General features: G+C 47.2%; 1 protein-coding gene across 1 annotated transcript in view; it reads right to left on the bottom strand.

The window, feature by feature from the left end:
* Nucleotides 1-26,123, bottom strand: part of CSMD2 (CUB and Sushi multiple domains 2) — a 308,452-nt gene that overhangs the window by 126,848 nt on the left and 155,481 nt on the right. Inside the window, 3 exon segments of the mRNA XM_009890603.1 lie at nucleotides 7,805-7,987; nucleotides 16,268-16,380; nucleotides 21,620-21,723. Of these exon segments, the coding sequence (XP_009888905.1) occupies nucleotides 7,805-7,987; nucleotides 16,268-16,380; nucleotides 21,620-21,723 (400 nt within the window).

The following is a 26,123-nucleotide window of genomic DNA, read 5'->3' as shown; positions in this document are numbered from 1 at the left end:
CCCGCTGAACCAGGCTGACTGCACCAGTACCCTAATTCCCCAACCACTCGTTAGAAACCAAGACGATCACAGAGATGCTGGGAGGGCTGGAGCCCCTCTGCTGGGAGGACAGGCTGGGAGAGTTGGGGGGGTTCAGCCTGGAGAAGAGAAGGCGAAAAAAGGGGAGCCCTCAGAGCCCCTTCCAGTGCCTAAAGGGGCTCCAGGAGAGCTGGGGAGGGACTCTGGATCAGGGAGGGGAGCCGTGGGATGAGAGGGAATGGCTTCAAACTGGAAGAGGGGAAATTTTGATTAGGTATTACGAAGAAATTCTGTCCTGTGCGGGCGGTGATCCCCTGGGGCAGGTTGCCCCGAGAAGCTGTGGCTGCCCCATCCCTGGAGGTGTTCAAGGCCAGGTTGGACGGGGCTTGGAGCAACCTGGGCTGGGGGGAGGTGGCCCTGCCCAGGGCAGGGGGGGGCCCTGGATGAGCTTCAAGGTCTCTTCCAACCCAAACCATCCTATGGTTCTATGATTCTAAGAGAACACACGTAGCAGCAGCTCAAAGCAGGAGACTGTTTCCTCTGGCTCTACAACTACGAGACAGAACTCACCGACAAAGTAACACCGAGGGGAAAACAGGCTCTGCTTTGACCCAGGTGGACGTCGGCTTTCCTTAGGCATAGCCACCAAGGGACACTTTGCAACTGAATTGACAAGTGCCATGCTGGACAACGTGCAGCTTATTTGAGACAACTCTCAGGGGCGAGCAGAAGGGACTGGCGAAGCAGCCCTCGTATGGACAAGTCACAGAAAGGGAAATGGAAAATTTTCATATAGGGTAACACCAAAAAAAAATGCCTGGGGAGTTCGTGAGGGACAATTACAACCCAATTCATTGTCATTAAGAAGGTGCTTAAGTGCATTACTGCCCTGAAAGGACTTAGACATGTATGTCTACTTGAGCAAACACTGAAATCGCAGTGCTTTGATAAACCAGGGCTGCAATGCAGAACAAGGGCTTTGAGGGAAAGTGCCCTGCTTAAAATTAAGAAGGGAATGGTCTTACATGGCTGCAACCGTGAAACAAGGTTGTTAACAAAAGCTACAAATCCCCCATGTATATGGAGATCATGGTAATCCTGCCTTCATTTAATTTGCTTCCCTCACTGCAGAGAAAGACTGGATCGCAGCGGCTCAGGGGAACGGGCTGAAGATAAGGAGCATTTCACCACCGATTTGCGGCTCTGAACCCAACTCGGATCAAGGGCAGGCAGAAGGTGCGAATGGGTCCTGAAGGACACACATCTGTTACACAAACGTAGACACCAGCTGAGCCCGGGAACCGGCCTCGGCAGGGAAGGAGCCCGGTTCCTGGCAGGATTTCGGCAGCACAAACCCAGGGTGCGACCGGCTGCTTTGGAGGTTGGAGTGGACGTGTTTTGGTAGGTTAAGGTTAGCTACCAGTTCCCTTTCCCAGCCTGTCTGGCAGAGATAATTAAGTGTCTCTCTGCTGGTATAGCGGGAAAATCGTATCAGGGTCCTTCATAAAAACACCAATAAAAAACAAACAAAAAAACCCAAAAAACCCCACATGACAAAACAGCTTGGAAACAAAAATTAATAGAATCCCTACACTTCTTCCAAAATCCACTAAAATCAACTGCATCTACAAGCAGTTAGCTAGAAAAAGAAAACCTGTTTACAGCAGGAGGGAGAAATGTTTTCTGAGTTTAACATAAACTGTTCCATCAGCACTGCAAAAAGTCAGAGGAATTAAGAATAAAAGAAGTAATACAAAGAGCAGATAATGGATCAGGTTTCGTTGGAAGAATGAGAGCTTATGCTACAGTTCAGACATCTAAAAAACTCCCTTTAATGAAAAAAATATCAATTCCTCCACAAGAAATTTTTCTGTAATTTCTGATTAAAGAATTATTGGACAATAAAGGATCATTCTAATCATCTACCTGCCCACCCCCTTAATACAAACTATGAAACAATTCCTGTTTCCTACAGATCTCCAGAAAGGAGTTTCCAATGTCAATTTATAAATGTTCTGGTATGGAGAACCCATCACTGCCTTCAGCAGACTGCTCCAAGGGTTAACTACCCTCTCTGTTAAAAAGCTATTGTTTTTAAAAAGGCAAACTATGGTTTTATCACTGCTAACTTAAGAGACACACTTTTCTCCAAATTACTCTTCACAGGGAAGGCTCCATAGGTTGCTGTGAATAGTGGGCAGGAAAACAAGAAAAGAGAAGAAAGAAAGAAAGAAAGAATGAAAATAATGAACAACTGACAATTTAATTTAGAGCTAAATGAAAAACTTGTCAAGCGATATGAAAGTACACGGTTCTGTTCCGTAGATTGCTGGGAAAACATCTATTCCACTTTGCATTTCCAGCTGCTAATCCTGCATGTTTGTACCAGACAGTGCACACCACAGGTTGGCCACTCGCCTCAAAACGAAAATTCGTACTCTTTCAAAGAGGAGCAAAGACTATTCAGCAGGTATAATCGGCCCATATGGGATTAACAAAAAAAAAAAAAAAAAGAAAAAGAGTCATTACCACTAAGGAGAAGAGAGATTTTATACTGCTATTAAGGAAAATCACATGTTCAAAAGATTGGAAAAATCATAATGCCTCTGAAGAGGACGACTGTGCCAGTGCCGTACACCCGCGGGGAAGGACGGGGGACACTGGGCTGTGCCGATCTCCTGCTGGAGCCAACTCAAAGGCGACTCTCAGCAACGCGAAGGGTTTTGTTGGTGCTCAGTTCGGTCAGAGAGAGTCAACGCACCACTCGCAACAAGGCAGCGCAGATCTGCTGCTTCCCCGCGATCCTGAGCAAACCGGTGAGGAGAGATGGGCTGTGGTTGAGGTATTCAAGTGAACAAGAAGGGAAGAAAGCATAACGTGTGCTCCAAAGCCAGAGAAGCAAACACACAATTTAACATAATTTCAATTGGAAATGCTTGGGGAAATGCCTTCTGCTCTCTTTAGAGGAATATTATGCACAATTACTGCTGTAAGCAGGTCTGTAATACAGAGACAGTTCACAGTAACACAACAAAAAGAAAGTCACTGGAAACTAATGCAGATCCTAAAGCAAGAGCAGAGCAGCACCACCACCCCGGGAATGTCTATCAGATCAATGGATGTGAAGTGTCAGGAGGAATCCAGAAGTACTCCGGAACAGCCCAACTCACACGACGGCCCCTCCGTTCAAACACACACAGGCGTATACGCACCCGCACCCACGCGCAGTATCGCCAGCCTTTGTGGGGCTGCAGTCAAGCGCCGCCAAACAAAACCCCCTCCGTTCAGTGCCGAAACCTCCACCCTCAGGTTTGCTTGATGCGCTGCAATCAACATGTACATACTGGTTTCTTTCACTACGTTTTATTTACCTTTAGAATATGTGACGGGTCCGGAAAACTTGAAGTTTGCAAGCCTGAGCTCAACGAACTGAACCTGTATTGGAAAGTCAGTTGTTTTCAGAAATGACTCTCCCAGAGCAACTGGCAGAGGAGAGTTAAAACAAGGCACAGACTTTGCCTTTATTCAGTGAGATGGTTACGAAGGACATGTATTGTCAGGACAGTTTATGCCATAATCTATCACGGAAAACGATGGCACCGCTTGGCACGTGTCAACCATTCGGCTAAAGGTGCAGGAGTGAGAACTCAGGAGCTGTAGGTCACAGACGCTCTGAGGCAGGGCTGCAGGGAGGGGGAGGAGGAGGGAAGGGGAGCTGCTGCAGAGGAAGAGCAAAGAACCTTGTAAGACTTACTGAACTGCTGCAGAAGCCCTCCGAGAGCACTATCCCCCTGCAAAGGGGATGTTAGCTCTTCCTTTCCTTAGCAAGGAAACATAAACCTTGTGAAACAAGTTTTGGCCATAGAAAATGTTTAGTAGCAGGGCCTTCTGCTGCAGTAGTTCACATAAAATTCAGATAATGAGTTTTTCTCTACTATACAGGAGTACGTTTAAACAGTAATTCCAACCATGTATTTGAAAGTTATGGCACTACTGAAACGCGCGGCTCCCCGACTACGGCCATCCAGACTTTCATCATCCTTCTCACTGCAGTAACTGAACAACTCACTGGTTTCCTGTTATAGCTGTAATTATGGGCTGGTTCCCCGTTCATAAGCTTAATAATCCCCTCAGCCACAGGTAACTCTAGACTTCAGTTTGAGTATTACATCCCTTATGAGTTCCTACATCAGAGCACAAACCTCATCTAAGCAGCACAACAGTTTTCCTTAGGTAACATTTATCCACACGACATCTCCCCTACGCCCATTTTGCTGCCCTTCAAGAAAACCGAACGTAGCTCTGCACGAAAGCACCGGCTCAGGTTCTCCCAGGTTGTGAGGACTGCCTTCCCCCTGACACGTACCACAGTCCGCTGGCTTTGAAAATGCAAGTGTCAGAGCGAGCACCAGTAATGACAAAGCTGATTCGAGCAGCGCGAGGTGCTGACGAGCAGGGAGAAAGAGGTGTTCGGTACCCAGGCGTCACTGACACCCACCCCCCCACACTGCACACAAGCGGACATGAAGCTCAGAGCAGACGGATGGATGGTTGTGCTGCCCACCCAGGGCAGGGGCCCAGGCTCCAGCGTAGCTGTTTCAAGTATCTCGGCTCGTCAGAGATAACCTGAACACACGCAGCAGGGCCAGGGACGCCTTCCTTAGAGAGGGCTTTGCAGAAGACACGCACTAAGAAGTCTTGCAAAGTTTCTCAAGTGCCCTCTGTGCTCACCCTGGACTGTTAAGGGATGCAATGACAACAAAGAGGATGAAGATGGAAGGTCTGTTATCGTGAAGGCACAGACAGTCATGAATTAAGAACCCGTTGCAATAAGCAGATGCATTACTTAAATGGTTTGTGTTGCTTTGTCATCGATGCCCCAGGAAATGAGTTCTCCACAATAAATTCTGTCTGCTCATAAATCATTTGCTCAGGACAGCAGGATGCACCACAGTGTGCTGTTTAATCTCTGTCTGCATTTGTCACGCGTTTGCAGCCAGAATCAGAGGCACTGAATTGTTTGCATATTCCAACTAGCAGCACATAAATCAGGTTACCTTATTTTCCCACCTCATGCCCAACACATTTAATGGTCTCCCAACATTTACAGAGAGTTGTCACTAATCCCACTACAGATTTCATGCCAGGTTACACATTTTGTCATGTCACCTCTTCCGATTCATGCACACTAATATGATGCTGTCTAGAATAAAGGCAGGGGAGTAAAGGTACAGAGAGGGTTATGAAATACTTTTTCCACAACCTACTTGTTGCCTTGTTGATTCATAACTATCCGAAGCTGGAGGGCCACAAAAACCAGAATACAATGGCATTATTTTCACTTAACGATCCATGCCTGTGCTATGCTCTGCATGGACTGCTGACTGGGGCTCGATTTGATGCCCCCGTTCAACATCTAGCTACAAAAAAAAATAATCCCACTTTACTGGCAGTCTCCTTTCTATACTACTATGATCCGATCCTCTCGGACTGGGCACAAACTGTGGGTTTAGTCTCACTGCAAACTGTCAGCAAAAACCTCAACCAAACCATCAGCTGTTCAAATCCATCTGAACTTCTGGGAAATGAAAAAAACCTCCAAACTTCTGAGGCTAAGCACCGAAACAGTCTAACACTTCCCACTTCAAAGATAACCAGGGAAACTCCATTCTCCTCATCAGCATCTTTACCTGATTAGCTTATACAGAAAACCAAGTAGGAAGGGAGTCGTGGCATCTGGAAAAGGCAAAACTCCCAAAGTAATTGCTTCCTTTCCCCAAACAGACAGTCTCAAACGGTCAGAGCTTCAATTAGTCTTTGAAAAGAAAGGCACTTACTTGAAACCGGTTTCCCATATTCTCCCCTAAATTGCGGGTGTAGGGACGGTAACACCCCCGCTTCTCCCGCAGCTCCCGAAGAACCCAAACTCGGCTCCGCAGGACCAGGGTTCGCCCCCAGCTGGGTCATCTCTTTGGTACGGATCAAGTCCTGCCACTCTACAAACGAGCATTCTGTTCTGGAGTACCTAACACCAACATTACCTATTTATCTGCATAGCGAATACACAATTCTAAAAATTCACATTTCTGTTTTCTCGCTATCCATTTTCCCACACTTTTGTCCTCTGTCTGTTGCTCAACCGAATTTTCCTTTCCTATTCTTTTGTTCGGTTCAGTCTCACTGCCCAAAGACCACAGTATCCGTTCAAAGGCACACACTTGTAGAGATGAGACAAAAAGAAGAGTTTGCTTGTCACCAATTGGGGGAAACATAGATACTTTTGTGAGTTTTGGCAATGTCCAAATACAATATTGTTTTGGAGTGAAGGTTCCGTCGATAGAATAAAGCAGATTGCCCAACACATCTTCAAAGGACAGCGAGACCATTAAAACCCAGTGGGGACTGTGCATGTAACTCCCATTTACATATGAAAATTTTATCCTCAGTCACTACTGAGGACATCCGACTTCTGCTGAGAACTCGTGCAACAAATTAAAAATCGAGGTCCAGCAGCAGGGAGCCCGAATGTTGTCAGATAATGAAGGAAAATTAAGTGGCCAAAACTAGAATCAAGTTTTAAATTACTGTTTTTCTTGCGTCCACGTCTCCTGTCTCGGACACCAGAGCCCTGCTGTCTCTGCAGGAGGGGTCTGACGCAGAGCGCCGGTGGGGCAGAGGGTCGAGCGGGGAGCACAGGAGAGCCCGAGGCTCCACCAGCCCCCCGGCGCCCACTGCACACCCCCTCTGGGCCGAGCCAAGGGCCAAAGCGAGCTCCCCCCACGCCTCAGGGAAGGGATGCTGAGCTTGGTGCCACCTCTGCCACCACGAGAAGTGGCCCTGTCCCGGCTACCGAGCGCAGAGAACAAATATATTGTTTACGTGACCACCTCACCACAACACGAAGAGATTTTAGAGCTGTCTCCTCACTGACTTACAAACACAAACTGGTTTCTGAGCAGACCACTGGCTACTCTTTTGGCAGGTAATTGTTTTCTGTCCCTTCAACTCAAAGGCAGGCTGGCACTCAAACTTCAAACTGTCCCCGTGGCGAAACGTGGATCCTTCTCTCCTGCCGTAGGCCGGGATGCCGGGATCGCCGCAGCTCCCTTGGTCGATCTCTGAAAGAAAGAAAAGAGAAGTTGCGTGGGGACAGGGGCTGAGGCCGAGCTGGCGCGGTGCCGGCCGTACGGCTGTGCCCTGTGCTGCTTGCCCGCGCTCCGGCGAAGACGTGGCATTCCCGAGGGAGCACCGGTCCCCTCCGCACCGCCTCACACGGGAGGGGGGTTCCGCAGCGGCGTCGAATGCAGCTGAGACCCGTCTTTAACACACGGATTTTCCCACTGTCCCTGAAAAGCCCTGACAACCTCTCCTAATGCTTTCTCACCCCTCAATTAATCACAACTGAACGGGGCTCTGAGCACCCTGGGCTGGTGGGAGGTGGCCCTGCCCAGGGCCGGGGGTTGGAACTAGATGAGCGTTAAGGTCCCTTCCAACCCAAACCATTCTATGGTTCTATGAACTAAACGAAAAATACAGCGATACCCAGGGAGATCCTCCGGCTCCACCAGCCCCCCGGCGCCCCCTGCACACCCCCTCTGGGCCGAGCCAAGGGCCAAAGCGAGCTCCCCCCACGCCTCAGGGAAGGGATGCTGAGCTTGGTGCCACCTCTGCCACCACGAGAAGTGGCCCTGTCCCGGCTACCGAGCGCAGAGAACAAATATATTGTTTACGTGACCACCTCACCACAACACGAAGAGATTTTAGAGCTGTCTCCTCACTGACTTACAAACACAAACTGGTTTCTGAGCAGACCACTGGCTACTCTTTTGGCAGGTAATTGTTTTCTGTCCCTTCAACTCAAAGGCAGGCTGGCACTCAAACTTCAAACTGTCCCCGTGGCGAAACGTGGATCCTTCTCTCCTGCCGTAGGCCGGGATGCCGGGATCGCCGCAGCTCCCTTGGTCGATCTCTGAAAGAAAGAAAAGAGAAGTTGCGTGGGGACAGGGGCTGAGGCCGAGCTGGCGCGGTGCCGGCCGTACGGCTGTGCCCTGTGCTGCTTGCCCGCGCTCCGGCGAAGACGTGGCATTCCCGAGGGAGCACCGGTCCCCTCCGCACCGCCTCACACGGGAGGGGGGTTCCGCAGCGGCGTCGAATGCAGCTGAGACCCGTCTTTAACACACGGATTTTCCCACTGTCCCTGAAAAGCCCTGACAACCTCTCCTAATGCTTTCTCACCCCTCAATTAATCACAACTGAACGGGGCTCTGAGCACCCTGGGCTGGTGGGAGGTGGCCCTGCCCAGGGCCGGGGGTTGGAACTAGATGAGCGTTAAGGTCCCTTCCAACCCAAACCATTCTATGGTTCTATGAACTAAACGAAAAATACAGCGATACCCAGGGAGATCCTCCTCTGCACCCGCTTCCAGGACTTCTTCTGAGACAGAGAGAGCGCGTGCCGCTCAATGGGACCAGCGCTTCGCCTCCTTTGGCAAGGAGGACGCAGCTGGGATGGTATCGCTGGATTGCCATGTCTGCTGTCTCTCCCTCCCCTCCTACCCCCGCTTCCATTCCTCCGTGTGGTCCCGACGCAGACAGCTGACACCTTATTGCACCGAAACACACAGTTAATCTCTTGCTGCACATGTGTTTTGACTTCAGGTAAATCACGGACACAATTTTCTGTTATCTTCTGCTCTGTACAATTTCATTTCAGAAGGGCCCCTGCTCGGTATCACTATTAGCTACCAAACTTCATTCCTTCACAGCATCCTTAGTGCTCCCACATTATTTATCTGCTTCACATTCATCTCGTCTTCCACGTTCTCTTGTTTTTATCCCCATCATCTATGATCAGCCTCGCTGTCTTTTCTTCCCGTTTTCAATTTCTTACACCAAATTGGAAACTTCTTTTATGACACTTTCTTTACAGAGGAAAATCACATAATCCGAGATTTGCATTACTCCATCTAATATTCCAATTTGCTTTGAATAACAACAAGCACCTCATTATTATTCAGACTTCAGGCAACTTAGATACAGGTGTATTTTGAATAGAAGTCACAACAAGGCACCGACTTCTGCTGCTGCTTTATGCATCTTGAACTAAAAAGTCATTGCCACGTAATGAAGCATCCCAAAAATAATTTAGCATAAATTAATATTAATATTAAAGTTTTCATGAAATAGGTTTCTTTTTTTTGCCTGTCAGTGAAAACAGTTTGCCGATATTTACGTATCTTCCCACAGACTTAACAATCCAAATGTTTAAGATTCGTACTTGCACATAAGGGACAAAAAAAACCCGTTTGGATGGGTTCTTTCCACCCTGAACCATTCTACGATTCTATGATTAAAGTAGCACTGCACTGTACATTGGTCTCCAAAGAAAAAAAGAGGAAACAAATAGTGCAAATCATGAAAAGAAAATTCAGCTTTAAAACTCAAGAAATAAGAACAAGATCAAAGGGTGGCACGCATATTTTAAGCACGTATCATTGTGTCCTGACAGAGACACGGGAAACCAGTACCGCTTTCTGCTGCAAGTCAACAGCCCTTAAAAATTAATTTCTGATATTCCTTTCCTTCCCCCACCTTGAAGTCGTGAAACACAGCACCAGCAAACACCCCCTGACGGCAAGGTGTCCTGCAGGGCACCTTTCACCCAGCGTCTCCAGCTCCCGCTGTCCCTCGGTGCTGGGGCACCTTCCCACGAATGCGCTGGGGCCGCTTGGCCGGTACGCGGTCAGTGAGACGGACACGAACATACGTCACTCCAGCCACCGCCTACAGCGCCGCGCACCGTGTGAAGGGCCAGGGCGAGCCATGCGGTCACCTCCCAGCCCACCCCGTACCCTGCACTGGGTATGAGGAGCAGAATCATAGAATCATAGAGCTGTCTCGGTTGGAAGGGATCTTGAAGATCACCAAGTCCAACCATCAACCCAACACTGCCAAACCCACCACTAAACCACGTCCCTCAGCACCACATCTCCCTGTCTTTTAAATACCTCCAGGAATGGCGACTCCACCACTGCCCTGGGCAGCCTGTTCCTGCACTTCTCAGGCTGCTCCTCTGCGGAGAAGCAACAAAACTCTTTAACACACGGACACGCAACATATTCCTGCCAACACCCGACTCCAGCGAGGGAGCCCTGTCCTCCGAAAGCCCACAGGAGTTTTGCCATTAGGTTCCTCACCGACCTGAAGAGCTGCCCTCTGCGTGGCTCCGGAGGGACGGTGGCCACGGGAACCCCACCGAGGGGCTGTGGACACACGTGCTAAGCAGCTCCAGATACTGCGGAAGCCAAAGGGAGCTACAGGTGTTCAGCATATTCATTGTGAACCGAGGACAGGATCAGGCGACCAGATACTTAGAAAAAATGCAGACAAGCAGAGAAAAATACCTCCCTTCGACCCTCTGCTGAGAAAGAATAAAGGTAACAGAGATGTTCTGGATGATCTCCTCCCTCCCAGGGCTCCCCCCTCACTTGCCAGCTCCTGTAGTCCTTTTCTGTCACACTGCGTGAACCCGGCCGGAACATCTCTACAGACAGAGTGAAATCACCAGTTTAAGAATGGGAGAGCAGTGAAGAATCGGAGCTCGCATTTTCCACCATGCACGTCACCTCCTTCTTAGCAGCGCACAAACAAAGCTAGCACATTTTATTACATTAGAGAGGTCAGAAAATGGAATTTCTGCCCTGAGAAAATCCCCTGGGTTCCTACATTTCTTCTCCCACATAGTAAAATTCATGAAATATTTAGCAGGGCAGAAATTCCAAAAATGAGTGATTCAGAAATATCAAAACATGTTACTTCAATAAGGTTGAAACATTTCTCCTGATGAATGTTTAAGTAAAAATCACTTCCACATTAGAATAATAGAAGTCAAAACTAAACAAGAACATCTAAATCAAGTGTTTTGACATTATTTAAATGAAACCAGTTGAAATGAATCTTTCAAAACTTCTCCATCAAATATTATATCATGCAGAGAAGATTTTGACAAAACAGCATTTTCTAACAGAAACTGTTTCACCAGAAATTTTTCATCAGCTGTTTATGCTATTTGTCTTCTGGCGGTGGGTGGGGACAGCGGGTCCCTCTGCTCCGCGCAGCGGGGGCAGCCGACGCTTCCGGAGTGACTAATGAGAGGGGGACCCTCCGGCTGCGTGGGCACGGAGCTGGCTTGGGGAGCGCCAACACCCCCTCTCCGCTCCTCTCCCCACAAACACCGCAGGCACCCAAAATTTAGGCCGCTCTCTCTTCCTGGGGTTCCGTGGGAATTGCTGCTCCTGCCTGGCTCGGCTCTGGAGGAAAACGGGGATTTGGGAGCTGCAAGCACTGCACTAGCGGAACTCCAGTACCTGGGAAAAAATATCCACAAGGTGTGGGGTTTGTGAGCACTTCGAGGCGATACCTGAGGATATCGCACAAATGTTATCCCTGGTCAGAAAACACCCTCAAGAAGAGAAGACTCAACCTCACACGTGTTATTTCGTACATATGTTAACTTTGCTGAAACCAATGAAAGCCGATAGTGTTAGGTGAGTACCTGAAGGAACCGGGACCGGGGAGTTTCTATCGCCCAGTTCTTCTGTTGAGTGCAACAATGAGGAAAAAAGGATCTGAAGAGGAAAGAAGAAAGCCCTTTCTGCACGTCGCTGCCACATCCCTCCCGCCTAAACCACGGTTGCAGGGCAGATGCAGAGAGTGACTCCAGCAGGCTCATTACAGCCCTGTGCCATAACACCAAACCCCTCCCACTAAGGTTTCTACGGGACTTAACTACGAGTAATGTGACCCCGAGAGCAGCTCAGGTCACCACATCATAAGCTAAAATCCTTCACGTCTGTTGTTTCAGCAGTATATCAGCACTAGTGTTTTATGACACGAGTCAATACATTTAATGGAAAAGCAGAGTAGGAAAGATATAAACACTAAGTTTTCGGACAGACTTCCACCATCAACAATATTGGGGGGTTGGGTAATGTAGAACCTAAGTAAATAAATAAAAATACACGTACTCAATGAGAACTACCTGCACGTTATCTGGGCTTCCCAGGGAAACCGGAGAGTATTTCCCTCGGCAAAAATCAAAGGCAGTGCTCCCGCCCGGGCACCGCCTCCGCTTGGAAAGCTAACTCTGAACAGCAGCAGCAGCACTAGTTTCAGATTGTTTGTTCTCAACTTGACATATATACAGGTGTATGAACACCTTTGCATGCAGCCTGCCCGCAGGCACCTGTATAGAGAGTTCGGTATTTCTATAGAACATGTACGTAAAAGCAGCTGTGGAAACCCAGCCAGCGCTCCCACCGAACACCCTGGGCAGCATCGATTTCATTAAAACCAGAAAGGTCAGCAGAGGAAATCTTCAGGCTCCAGCTCTGCAGAGCTCCTAAGCCTCTTAGCACCACGGGGCTAAATTTCAGCTCTAAAGCTAAGCTCTCCGGAGCCAAACGCTTACTCAGCACTTCAGCAGTAAGTATTGTGTAATCATCCCCCGCCTGCAGCACGCTGGTAGTTCGGAACAGCGACCTTTGTCAGCTCTACCCAAACTAACCCAGTTCCGACAGAAATCCAAACTAGATTAGTGTGTCTATAAATCTAGTTTTAATTTTAAATTATTACTTTATATTAGAAATATATAAGACTAAATTAAAATCTGGCTTTTCTATTTTTTCATGTTTTAATATTTCTGTCTCTTACCACAGAATTTTGAACTATTGATTTACTTTTATACTATTGCTTGTAATAACCTCGAGCTCACCAGTAACAGAAACGCATTTTCCCCCAGCCCTCCCCTGCGAGGAGGATCCGGCATCTTCAGTCCACTGATGCGGAACATAACTGCAGAAGGACTGTGGATGAGATCAGGGGAATCTGAATCCTCTTCAATGAACCCTAAATTTCTCCAGACCTTTTCAAAATGTTACCTGAAGGAATTACTTATTCCCAACTGTTACAAGGGGTTGGGAACTTCCCAAGCACCGTCGGGATGGCTGCGGAAGGCACCAGGCTGCTCTAAGGGGAAGGTATTCTCAGAAGAAGTCAGCTGAGATTGAAGGAAAGAAGGGAGAAGATAAGACCCAGGACCCCAGGAGGCTGCAAACCCTCTCACAAGTCAAGCACTAAATTGCAGCATCAATCAGCTCGCTATAGTTGTGAGAAAGAAAAGACATTTCCAGCAAAGTGGAGCTTAATACAAATTTCTTCTGACAAGCGCTGGAAGTCCAAAAACATTGTTCACTATTATGAGAGAATGTCTGTTTAAAAGGATAAAAGTGGCTGCAGCTGAGACATTGGGAGATTTAGAAGTAATCTTCATGAACATTAATGAGCCAGATCCTCAGCTGGTAAAGACTGACACGGCTTAATTGAAAATCAATGCTGTCACACTGATTTACACCCGCGGAGCGTTTGCTGCACTCTTGCAGTGCAGATTTGGAAAAACCTGAACGCAGATACCTTGGGGTTGCTGTGCTCTCCCTGGTTCAAATCTGCTCTCTCTTTTCTCACAAGTGCAGCAAAAGGACCCGGTTGGCTCTCCCTTCTCAGGAACCGTATATTAAAACTCTGATGGCACATTGCCCTCCTCAGCACGTTCCTTCCAATGGGTCCTTCAATCTGTGCACCAATAAATCTCTAAGGCGTAACTGTTTCAGCACTAGCAACAGGCTTGATGATTGCATTACTCTTCAAACGTACACTAAAACTTACAAATTTTAGGATAGATGGCTATTAAAACATACTCTATAAGCAATACTCTGCCCTTCTATTAGGCAGATTTTTGGTCTTGACTTTATATAGCTCCATTAGCTGTAATTTTCCTCCCACAATTAGGAAGAAGCGTGGCCATAAAACTGGTACTGAAACTTGTTAGGAACTTGCATATAATTTCATAATGCATTTGGCAAGTGCTAATTGCCTCTTACTTAAATGTCTCTTGCTTTGTAACTCAAAGCATTTGCAAAAACTGAGAGAGTTTTATGGACCTGGCTGGCTGGAGGTTAGTTTAACCTCAGGAGAGCGCCAGCGCGGACCTCAGGCAGGGGCTGTATTTCTTTGTTCATACACAAATCCCTTTTCCAAGGTCAAGACGTTGCTGCACAAAAACTGCAAAGATGCCGAGAAAAAGAGAAAAGATTCAAACAAGAGGCAGAGAGCAGCCTCCACGTCCAGTGCACACAAAGGACGACAGACAGTCCCCAGAGAAGGGACCCTCCTTGAAGGCTCATCAGGGGACAGCACAGCCAGAACTCTCCCCTTCTTGTCTTCTCGAGGAGGTTATGGACATAGAAGAGTACAGCAAAACAGGCAGCACCTGCACAGGCCAAGCTGATGAGTAGGGAAGGGAGAAGCACATTTGACTTTGGAAGGTCCGTACAAGAGGACTCCACAGCATGAATGATAATGGTGATGCCCAGAAGCACTGGGGAGGTCACAGGGAGCAAAAGCAGCTCAGCCTTGCTATAGATCAAGCTACCAGTAACATCGAAGCAAGTCAGGAGGAGGAAAAAGTCACGCTCCTCATAGATCCAAAGTTCACACAAGATGAACAACAGAGTCAGGAAGTCCCTATATCATGTGCTTTGCAACTTTATGTGCTGTGCTATAGGGTAAATGTAAGATTTATCAAGAGACTGAAAGAATACGTCCACATTGCCCTCTGGATGAGATTAACAAATCAGACAGGATCTCAAAGCAGAGCTGGCGAGTGCTTTTGCCCGTGCCCAGCGGGCAGGCAGGGGGGCAGCGGCACACTCCGCCGGCCGGCCGAGGATCAGCCGCAGACAAACGGGGCTGGAGACAGAGATCACAGGTACCGCAGAGAGCAAGCGCTGAGGCTGGTGCAGTCGCAGCCCATAACGCTGCAATAGTACCGCTGAGATGCTCCCTAGACAGTGAGGCTAGATCTGCCTTTTCCTTCTTTCAATTCCATTTTCTCTTGTCTGTCTCTCTGTGACTTTTCTGCTGACCTGGTCCCACAGCCCTGTAAATATTCCAGCATCCCGACCCAGTTCCCCCTTCCAGGTACTGCTCAGCCGGCCCGGACACGCCGGCATTTAGCCCAGCCGGGTTTTCTGGTAGGTCAGGTCCCTGCAGGCTCCCAACTGCTGCCACTTCAGCATCAATCAGCAGTACCGCCACCGGCAGGTCCCGGCCTGGCCACAATGTGACACTTCCCTGAAACATGGTCAGTCCCAGGGCAACGCTTTTAAAAATGAATGAAGTCTCATGTATATTTAGGGCCTTTGAAAGAAACAGATGTAAATGTTACTGCTGATGCCAGTGGAAGCTGCTGGTACTCAGACGTTCCAGGTGCGGTCCCCATGTCTGGATGAAGATATGCGTGAAGATGTGCTTTTAGACATCAGAGCCAAAAGACACAGCCATCCCTGCATCGGCGGGCCATAGAGGAAACCGAAAGGCGTTCAAGTGCCTTGAAAATAGATTCAAGATGACACCACCACCAAAAAGCAGCCGACATCGCAGTGGAAGTGTCCCCGTGTGTCTGCAGCACGGGAACAAGCTGCCCCTGCGCAGGCAGGAGAGCATCGGACGGAGGAAGGAGCGCACGTTCTCCAGAGCAGCGCTCGCAGAGGAGGGGAGGGACCCCAGCTGCTCCCACCAAACGAGGAGGCACAAGAGGAAGATTTCTGGAGAAATCTAAAAACAACTCAAACCAGGAATCTAAGAAAAGCTTCAGCTGAATCACGAGTCACTTACATGAGTTAGAAGGAATACTTTTCCACCACACTGCCTCTAACTTTGCAAATACCCACGACAACAGTAAGCACAGAAGCGTACGGCAGAATTCAGCATTCACATCCTAATGCATTTCATGAGTTTCTTTTGAAAAATCCCAGCATTAACTTTTATTTCATTGGTAATACTCCAGACCAGTCAAAGTTTAAAGCCATTGATACCGCTAATCTCCTGGAACCACTGATGACTTGATCTCATTTTCTCTCGCAGACACAGTCTGTTGCCATCAGCTGAAACGCACCAACCCTTTTCCAACAAAGCAGATGACATGGCAATGAAACATTACCCACCCAGTCTGCTTTCCTGGAAAAGAAATTGTGAAAGCTGTTCTTATTGGAGCAAAGCTTCAGTTTTAAGAAAAAATCTACAGAGCTTTAATATATTTAGAGAAGCTTCTTACTTTTCTCCCCAACAAGTGTACCCATCTCATCCCTGATCCTTCTAAAATAGGTAAATTCTGAGAGAGACGCTTGGATTACCTTCATAGGTTGCTTTGAATCCCAGCAAGTTGCTGACACTGTCTGTCTGAAAGAGGAGCCACATCTGGTGGTGCGTGCTAACGATGAGATCGGGGACCGTGGTGCCAGTCAGGCTGTAAAAATAAATAAGAACAAGTAAACAGCCTGTATGTCTCCCCAAACTTATTTTCCCGACCAAAATAAAGGCCACATATACCTCTACAGGAGCAGAAAATAATGAGAGCAACACCAACACAATTAAGAATAACCCCAAAACAAAACACTGTCCACAAACCTGACAGATTTTCAAGATGAGTCTCTCGGTACGTTTCTGCACACTACCTGAACAGGGAGTCTTTCACTATAGCTGAGGGTCTGCAAGTTATTATCACCACTATAATAATTACAATTTAGTACCATTATCACAATGTACTATCCAGCATCAATAGTCATCATTTTCTTTCTCACTGAAACAAAACATAAGCAAACAAACAAAATTCCCAGAACTTATACCGGTGACCGAATCCTCTCAACTGCTCTTAGAGGTATTTTCTACTATTACAGAAATTTATTTTCAACGCATTCTCTGCTACGTTTCTATCCTGACAGAGACGCTTCCACAAGGATCTCGGAAAACCCCTGGAAGACAAGGCACGAGCCTCAGATCTGCAGAATGTCCTGTGAGCCCTATAAAAGTGCTCCTAATCCAGGCAGTACGGGCTGAGCGGGACATCGCCGACCCTTCAAGGATGCTCCTAGGAAAGCTGAAGAGCTTTAGAAAAATGTCACCAATAGATCCATATTAATGAGCCATGTGCGCTCACTCAGCCCTTGGGATTAATCACCTCGTTGTGGCTCAACACCGCTTTAGAGCTTTATCCCCCACCCACACCAGCCCCAGCGTCGGCACTTACGCACGCACAAAGGCCCACTTCCAGCCGGGCTCCTTCCCTCCCCTCTCCTCCCCTCCCCTCCCCTTCGCTGCCGAAAACACAGTAACAGAGCGTGGGAAGGGATGGTTACTACCAGAGTATGAGTGCTCTGTTGCCTGTCTTAGTGGCAGTGTTTAATGTTGTTATTATGCTATTTCTGCTAAGGTATCATCTGGGATAAATTTATAAATTACCTTAAGTGCAGCTACTGCAAATGGATAGGTGTTTCGGTTGGTTGGTTTTTTTCTGTAGGGTTTGCTTAAATCTAAATACATCTATACGTATAGATACAGCTCCTGCCTGGCGCCGCCCTCAAGTACAATGGCAGCACCTGAAAGACTTCTTGATAAAATTGATCCCCGGGCTCTCAAGGCAGAATTACTGCAAACCAATACTGCCGGGGAAGGAACCCGACAGCTGTGTGCTGATAGCATCCTCTGAATAAATGTAGCTCGCAACCTCCAGGCATAATTGTCGCAATTCCCAGTTTCCTGGGCAATCGGAGACGGTAGGGCTGATCTGCCAATTACCGTTTGTTTAGAGTGAAGCCAAATGACTGCTTGAAGGGTCATTCCACTTGCTTGACATTCTCAACACCGGCTACCTGCAGAGTTGCCAGATTCTCTCCAACAGCCTCACAGGTATCCACCATAAATGGGACCCACATTGCCATACGCAACTCTCCTCCCCAGCCCATGGACGTTCACCGGTCCCATACGCACCAGTGACTACACTAATGCCTGACGCCACTCACTGCCCAGGCCGTGGAATCGGGAGCATGCTCTTCCCCAAAATCACATTCATGTCTCCTGAGCCCACTAAAGCTCTCCCAGTTCTGTCCCCACCTTTGCGCTATTATCGCTTTGACCCGCATCAGAAATTTTATCGATCCCAGGGTGCTGATAAATTAAGAAGTAATCTTGTTTTAATGACTGTTTTGCATCCGTAGAGTTTGATGGGAAGTGCAGAAGTGCTATTGTTGATTCTTCTCAAGTTATTTAAGCAGCAGACAGGCAGGAACGAGGAACGCACCAAGAGAAAAATCTTCAGAACAAGGCGCTTCAAAGGTTTTTGCGTGCTTTCCCATTCCACTCTAACAAGCTGAATGATTGATTTGGGTGCTTGTTACTTTAGGGAATGAAATCCTCTCTGCAAGTCAGAAAGCTCAGCCTAACAATCTGTTATGTTCTCGGAGATGCATTTTACAGGGACGAGAGTGAGACTGGAAACAAATGGTCCTTCATACCTCAGTTTGGGATAACGTCTGCTGCTATGCAAGTTGACTCAAACCCATTTCTTGATTTGAAAGACTGCAGGACTGAGTTCCTCTTGGACAGCCGAGAATAAATGAAGAGTAAGAAAACTGGAACTCGTCTGTTTGACAGGTTAGGTTTCTGCATGTTGATTCCTCCAAAAACACTACGGCTTGGATCCAATGGATAGCCAACCTGACACAGGAACCCAGCTGACGGTAGGTAAGAGGCAGCAACTGCTGAGAAAAGCTGTCCATGGACTTTCAACCACATTCATTACAAATGGGAGTATTTCTGTGGTCTTCACATCTCTTTCACATTTCATTAGTTTTCAACTTATCTTCCCACATTAAAAAATAAATGAATAAATTCCCCTGTTAGGATTAGCATCAGCAATTTAATGAGAAGTTCTCCAGCACGGGGAGAAGATACCGGACGCTACACCTTGTACGGACAGTCTCAGATATTCCAAATTTGCATTAGCAAGGTGTTGAGTAGCTAATACAGAGCGAAAAAAACATGAAATGATTAAAATCAAATCTAGGAAAATCTTCACGGGCTTTAGGCAAACAAAAAGGGATGGAATGAGAAACCAGTTCAGCAAGTTATTACAAACTACTCCCCTGGCAGTAATTTGCACATTTTGACCAATCATCTGTGAAATGCTCTGTGACACTTTAATTACAAACACTTTTGCAATAATCAGACTCTACATTTATATACATTGCAGGTTAGAGTTCCTGACCTAAGTATCACAGTGTTCATGTTCTGAAACGAAACATACAGTAAAATGAACCTCAGAGAAACAGAGATTTCGAAAAGACAAGCAAACATTAAGATAAGCGAAAATGGAGTGGGAGGCTGATTCATGGGGAAAAACAAGCGAAGAGGAGGAATTAAAAAACACAATATGAAATACTCTCTTTCCAGTTGGAAAGAGTACAACAGCTCTGCCAGAGTAGCTTTTGGAGAGTTGTTTGCTCTTACGCATTTTTTATTAGGTAGAAAAGAAGGGAGTCTTTCCAGTTAAGACACTTGAGCTGGGTGCTGGTGGCCCTGGTTCCAACGCCCCGTTTGTCACTTCAAACAGTCCTTCTGAAAGTCACAGTGACTTTTCCCTGCTTCTGCTCCGGTACCCGGCCTTGCAACTGCCCTCAAGACATTTGAGACTTTGACAAAAACCACTGGTTTGCATCTTCACTCCCAAGAGGCAGACAACACCCCAACGCGGCAAGCAGCCAGGCGTTCAGAGGCGGTCGGGACCTGAACACAGTGGTGGGGCACGTCTGGGCTCTACAATAAGGACAGAGTACCTGTGGGTGCCCAAAGGTGACCCGAAGTCAGGGAGATGAGGCAAGCCGCACACCTTTGCATCGGCACAGCGCAACGCACGACCCACGATTTGCTCTGCTTTTGGAGTCTCCCGCTGTCGGCGCCCTGCGGCGTGGCCGTTGCGGCTCACTCTGCGCTCGCAGTACTGAACTGCGCTGCTCAGGACAGGCGTGCCGAGAGCAAGGCAGGTTTCCCGCAGCACTCGGACGTATGGCACCCTGAGGTCCCCAACGGTTTTTAGATTTTTGGATTTCCATAAAGCTACACAGTATTTTAATTTAATGATTCAGAGAAGCTGTAGCGGAATCATCATTTCTTCAGTAAAGCAGATTTGAAAGATACACAATTATCACAATTACATTTGAATGATAGACATTGATTTCTCACTGACCCTTCAGAAAAGGAACAGAGAGACTTTACTGGAGAAAGGGCAAACATAAACCATCAACGTCAGCAGGTTAATGAGAATAAACAGCCTTCGGAGAGATGATCAAGGCTCAGTCTTTCAACGTGGCATTTTCTAGAGGCTATTGTGAAAGTTCCTGACTTACCCCTATGCTACACAGGGTCCACTTTCACTACCACCACTTCCTTAGCATGGGGCAGATTCAGAGTGGAGCATGCTGTGTACGTTAAACTAAAATTCAGAGACACATGAAAGTTTAAAGGGAGAAAAAAACCTCTCTGTGTTGTGCACACTGACTGCCACCCTCCATCAAAGCCCTGAGGTCCCGGCACACGCTTCCCTCAGAGCAGCCAAGAGCTCTCAAAACTGCCTAAAAAAATAGCAGACACCAGAAATTGATGCTTATGTGCTGTAAAACACATGGGTCAAGGAAAACCCTTGCCTTTGATCCACTAACCCACACGTCCCATTATATCATTCCGATCAACAAACTCCTTCCAACTGAAACCAAAACTGTCTCCAGTTATTAAGCACTGAGTAGGAGATGGCAAATGCCAACACAGAGCCCATTCCCCTTTATTCCCTGTATGAGCTGCGCTATAACAAAGCACTCGGTCTTCAAATCTTCTAGGAACAACAGACTGACAACACAGCAATTCTTTATTCTAAAAGCTGACAGCATCAGAGATTCCATCCCTTTCTTCAGCACGGTTGGACTGGCCCTGTACTGATCTGATCTCCTTTCTTCATAATTAAAATTAAAAAAAACCAAAACACCAAACACAAAAAACCCCAAACACAACCCCAAACAACAAAAACCCCACCAAAAACATATTTAGATGGGAAACATCGATATAGGAAGGCCTGGAAGGAGAGTAGGATGATGGGCAATGTTTCCTCTACTGAAGGAACCTCCAACATTGCATCTGCAAACTAAAGGGTATAAACTGAGGGGGACCAACTCTCAGCCCTGAAGAAGCACATGTCATCATCTACCCAAACGCACACTGGGGGTACAGCGCTCAGGATCCCACTCAAAGGTAATGGACTTACAGCCACTTTGCACTGCTAGAACTGACTGTGCAGGACAGAACAGGAGAGTGAGATTCAAACAGTTCTCCGCTTCTGCCCGATTTGCATCTGCCCTCGTATCCGAACTTCAATCCCGTTCCCTCAGCTCCCTGGACAGCCTCAGCCTCCCCATAAGGGGTGCGACAAGAAGCCAAGCAAAGGGGTAAGAGCCCTTCTGTCGGCTGAAGCTGAAGAGAAGTGATGAGGGAAGAACTCGGCAAGAATAGTCAGGTCCACCAAAACCAAGAAGCAGCACATAAACCACCCCGCGAGGCAGAGCAGGCACACCGGGACTCCTTCAGCCAAACCCATCAGCTGCATCCTGTCAGGCAAAACTTAGGTGTGGATTTCTCACCAGGACAAAGGACACGCTACTTACACGTAAAGCACGGTTTTCTGGTCTCCGACTTGTCCTCCGTCACCCACTGTCAGAGTGTCATATCCTCTTTCCAGTTCAAATTCTTCAAAGGTGAGTTTGATAACCTGGCAAAGATGCAGCATGTTAATACAAATCAACTGCCGAGGCAGCCAGCACATCCCCTTGTCTTGTTTGTTTATCTGTTTGTCTATCTAGGAGCAATTTATAAGAGCATTAATATCTTCAGGACATCACCAAAGGTGACCGTCCTCACTTTTTATAGCACTGTAGCGCTTCTTTCCAGACACATTGAGCTCTTACTGAAATTACCTCTCAGATTTTTCTGCTTTATCTATTGATTTTCTAGATGACTTTATTGATAAAGATACACGTGTCGGGATTTCAGCATGATTTTTTTCACCAGATACTGCTACTATTTCTCTCACACACCTGAGAATATGGTGACAGATTTGAATGTCCATATAGGCAGCGTGTTTGTTACATACGGTGCAAGCAGAGAGTCTTTCTTTTGCTCTGTGCTGCTCACAGTTCCCCCCGTTTTCAGAAGGTTCTGTCCGACCAGGACAGACTTCACGTGAGTTACCCCTGGGGTAGCTCAAGGAAATTGTCTCAAGCTGTCTGCAAACACAACCACCATTATATCTGTCCACAACTGTTTGTCTCCCGTGTTTTCTCTCCTGCTCTACCCAACCTTCCACCCGCTCTCGATTTATGTAGCCCCAACGTATCCGGTAGGAGCAGAGGGCCCACAGAAGCCGAGAGGTTGGTGTTCCAAGTCTCTTGGCTGCTTTTGAAATCCATTGTTCTCAAAGAACTGAAAATTACAATGTGACTTTAGGGACAAAGGTCTTAATGCAGCCTCAGACAGCACAAACAGAAAAGGAAGAGTGCTTAATTTACAAAAGCACTTTGCATCCACAACGCCAGAAGCAACCAATGGGAACTCGGTTTCTGGGAGCGTTTTAACTGTCAGGATTCAGGAAAGCACATAAACGCTTGAATGCATCCAGACCTTTGTACGCGCGCCTGTAAATACATTGTTTCCTAACTTTTAACAGACTAAATTACTACATTTACTTTCACACTACTTTTTGTTCACGCAACACAGCAGTTATCAAAGGCAATTACTGCGAAGGACCACCGACAGGGTGATGCCACCCCACAGCGCCTGGCCTGGCCGGAGGGAGCAGGGCACAGGAGGACTGAAATCCTTGTCTTGTCACTTCTTGGCCATTATAAAAGCAGCATCTCCTGCACACGCTTGAGCATGTGTGCAATCACAGGGGGATAGGAGTCCCAAAGTTAAAACCAGAAGCAATAATTAACTGCGTTTGGTCTCTTCAAGGCTTGTAGGGGCTCTCTAGGAAGCTGCCACGGTTCTTCTGTCCAAAGCCACTCAACTGTGAACTTCAACCTCTTCGGAAAACACTGGTTAGTCAGACGTTGATAAGCTTGAGCGTTCTTTAAAAAATAATGGGTGTATATATAGTTCAGACTGAACTGTCATGTGCTGCCATCTTTGACATATAAATGCAATTAATACTTTTCAAATGCATAGAAAAGCAAGTTAGATATTTTAGCCCTGGGTGTTGCCCAAAAGCCCCAGGATCGTGCAACAGGAGCCTCTGTGATACTTCACAGAAGTTTGGAACCATTAATTTTAGTAGTAGTACCAAAATATTAACCTGTGCAGATTATTACTAAACCATGTAATGATGGAATAATGTAATTAATACAAAGAACACAGTGCTGTAAAACAGCACACATCATTAGTTAAATCAGTCATTCAAGTAAACTGCCTTCTAAGGAGTCTGACCCTAATTAAATAACTAATTACATTCTAGTATACTGAAGACTGTAACCTTGTGGCACAGGAACAGGATGCTGAATACAATATTTATTTATCCATTTTCCTATTTTCTTCTTGGTCTGAAAACTGAAAATTATTTCATGATTCATTAAACAACAAGAGACCTACCAGCACACACAAATACACGGATGACACAAAACCTCAATTTTAAGCTACTGAAGTGACAGGAAGCAATTAGCAAAGTCAAGAAAACAGGCTGGAATATGACACCTGATTCTAAGGCTTCGTACTGCAAAGTGATTTGAAGTGCAGTCACATTCATAGGAAAAAACACAGTAATTCTCTCCATGGAGAGCAGCACCTCTTGCAGTTACATGCAAATGCTTTACAAGCACGTATTACTCATTTCCCCCCCTTCTCGCCAGCCTCAAGCATCCATCTTCATCTGGGGTGAATCATCCCCTGGAGGGGCCCATCTCTCTCCACCGATGACATGAGAAGCTTGGACAGAGCTTTATTTGGCTGGTTAGACTCCAGGTGAGAATCACCCCAGGAGAAATATCAACCAGGAACATCCATTATATGCCAAGAAGGTTCAGAAATAGTTTTGATGCAAATTTGCCAATTATCATATGCATTTCTCAGTTCCCAAGTGATTTATTTTTCCACTGCGGTTGAAATTAATTCCCATGGTACTGGGGACCAGCAAAAAACCTATATACCCTGAATATCCCCCAAATAGGTTTGATATCACCCTCTGTATAGGAAATAATTCCAAGTTGTCAACTGATGCGCACTATGCCCTTAGTACTGTTTATATAGGTTTCTGAGCAAACTTCGAGGGGATTATGTAGCTCAGTGAATCTGGCTCACGGTTCTTTTCCAAATATAGAACAGATGACTTGCAAATGAGTTCTAAATTCAGCTCGGTGGTTTTCCCATCGCTCATATTAAAAGCTTCATATAACAGGACCTGATCCAAAGACCACTCAAGTCAATAAAAAGATTACCACTGACTTCAGCAGGCTTCAGCTCAGGCCCATAATGCTTTTTATCTTCAAGATATTTTACAGACATTTTAATTAATTTACCTTCAATCCTTGCCTCACCGTGCTGGGGAACGCGCAGTGGTGACCGTCCCCTCTGTGCACAAAGCTGTGCGCACCAGGGAGGTGAATTCACCAGTTTAGGAACAACGAGACAAGAGGGAACGGGCACAAAGGTGACCATGGGCAGTTCCATCTCCACCTGAGGAGGGCCTTCTCTGCTGTGAGGGCGGCAGAGCAGTGGCACAGGCTGCCCAGAGAGGTGGGGGAGTCTCCCCCTCTGGAGCCATCCCAAACCCGCCTGGACGCCGTCCTGTGCCACTGCTGGAGGTGCCCCTGCTCTGGTGGGGGTGGGATGGGGGAGCTCCAGAGGGCCCTTCCAGCCCCCACCAGTCTGGGATGCTGTGATGTCTCTGACACGGGCGCTGCTTTACGTCAGCGAGAGTTTTATGGGTACTTTTCAGAGACAGCGCTATGGGACTCACTAGGTAGGAACGCCAGTGACCAAGTTGGCATTAGAGCTCACACACCAGCAGCTCCCAGTGCCATAGTGGGTTATGCACATGTGTGCAGTGGGTTATGCACGTGTGCAGCTGCATTAGCCGCGGCAGCCAACCTCGGGAGCTGTTTGCTGGACAAAACCGACCATCCGTGCCAGTCAATCTACTTGCCTTTTTGCATTTTCACCAGTCAGGTATGGTCCTGTCTGCCCAAATGTTTCCGGAGCCTTAATGAATGCTTTAAACAGCAGAAAAACACTAAGGGCGATTGATTTGTTTCCATTGTTTCCCGTTGTCCTGAGGAGTGCCAGAGGCCGCCCGGGCTGCGGGTCCTGCAGAGCTGCTCCCCCACCCCCACCCGGGGACGGGTCCGGCTGCGGCTCCGGAGAGCGGCTCAGTCCTTCCCCGGTGCGGCTGCGCTACACCTCGTTACAGCACATGATGCTGCAGCCCGCAGAGCACAAACTACACTTTCTTGTGCTCTCCAATCTCTGCTCCACGTTGGTAAGTGTTGAAATTAATGGATTTCACCAGTTTCAATCCCCTTTACGTTTATGAAAGCTGAGGATCAGGACTTGCAGATGCTGTTTTCTAATCAACAGTTTATTATTACACAAGTTTAAAAGCTGAGGAAGAAACTAAGCAGGGGAAGAGGAGAAACTTTTCGTAACTAGAAGTTGCCAAAGACAGTAAGCTTTTGAAAAATGCGACAATGTGCCCAGGAAGGTCCCAAAAGGCGAAGCTTGTCCTGTCACACTGCTGAAGGAAAAGCAGAAAACGTTGGTGCATGAGACTTTGCAGAAAAGCAAACGGGCAGAGCTGAAGATTAGACTGTGAATATTCAACATGAAAGCAATGTGACAACGGGTCAACAAAGCAGTGGTCGTGGCCCACAAGCATCTCTTGACAATGGATTGCCATCTCCTCCTTCACAATTTGCACCGCAAAACCCAAATGGAAGTGTTAGCCTGCATAACACCCAGGGCACGTCTACGCCTAGCGCACTACAGCTTCTTTCCAAACTCGGAGGACTATTTTATGTACACAAAACCTGGATTTTGTTGATCTTTGAAAGACAGAGATGCACAAAAATAAAGATAGGTATAATACACACACCACAGCTTAAGACGCAACGTGCACGCCCGGGT

Source organism: Charadrius vociferus, unplaced genomic scaffold (assembly GCF_000708025.1).
Source record: "Charadrius vociferus isolate BGI_N301 unplaced genomic scaffold, ASM70802v2 scaffold1578, whole genome shotgun sequence".
Lineage (NCBI taxonomy): Eukaryota > Metazoa > Chordata > Aves > Charadriiformes > Charadriidae > Charadrius > Charadrius vociferus.
The sequence above is the reverse complement of the archived record's forward strand: the minus strand, read 5'-3'. Positions and strand labels throughout refer to the sequence as shown.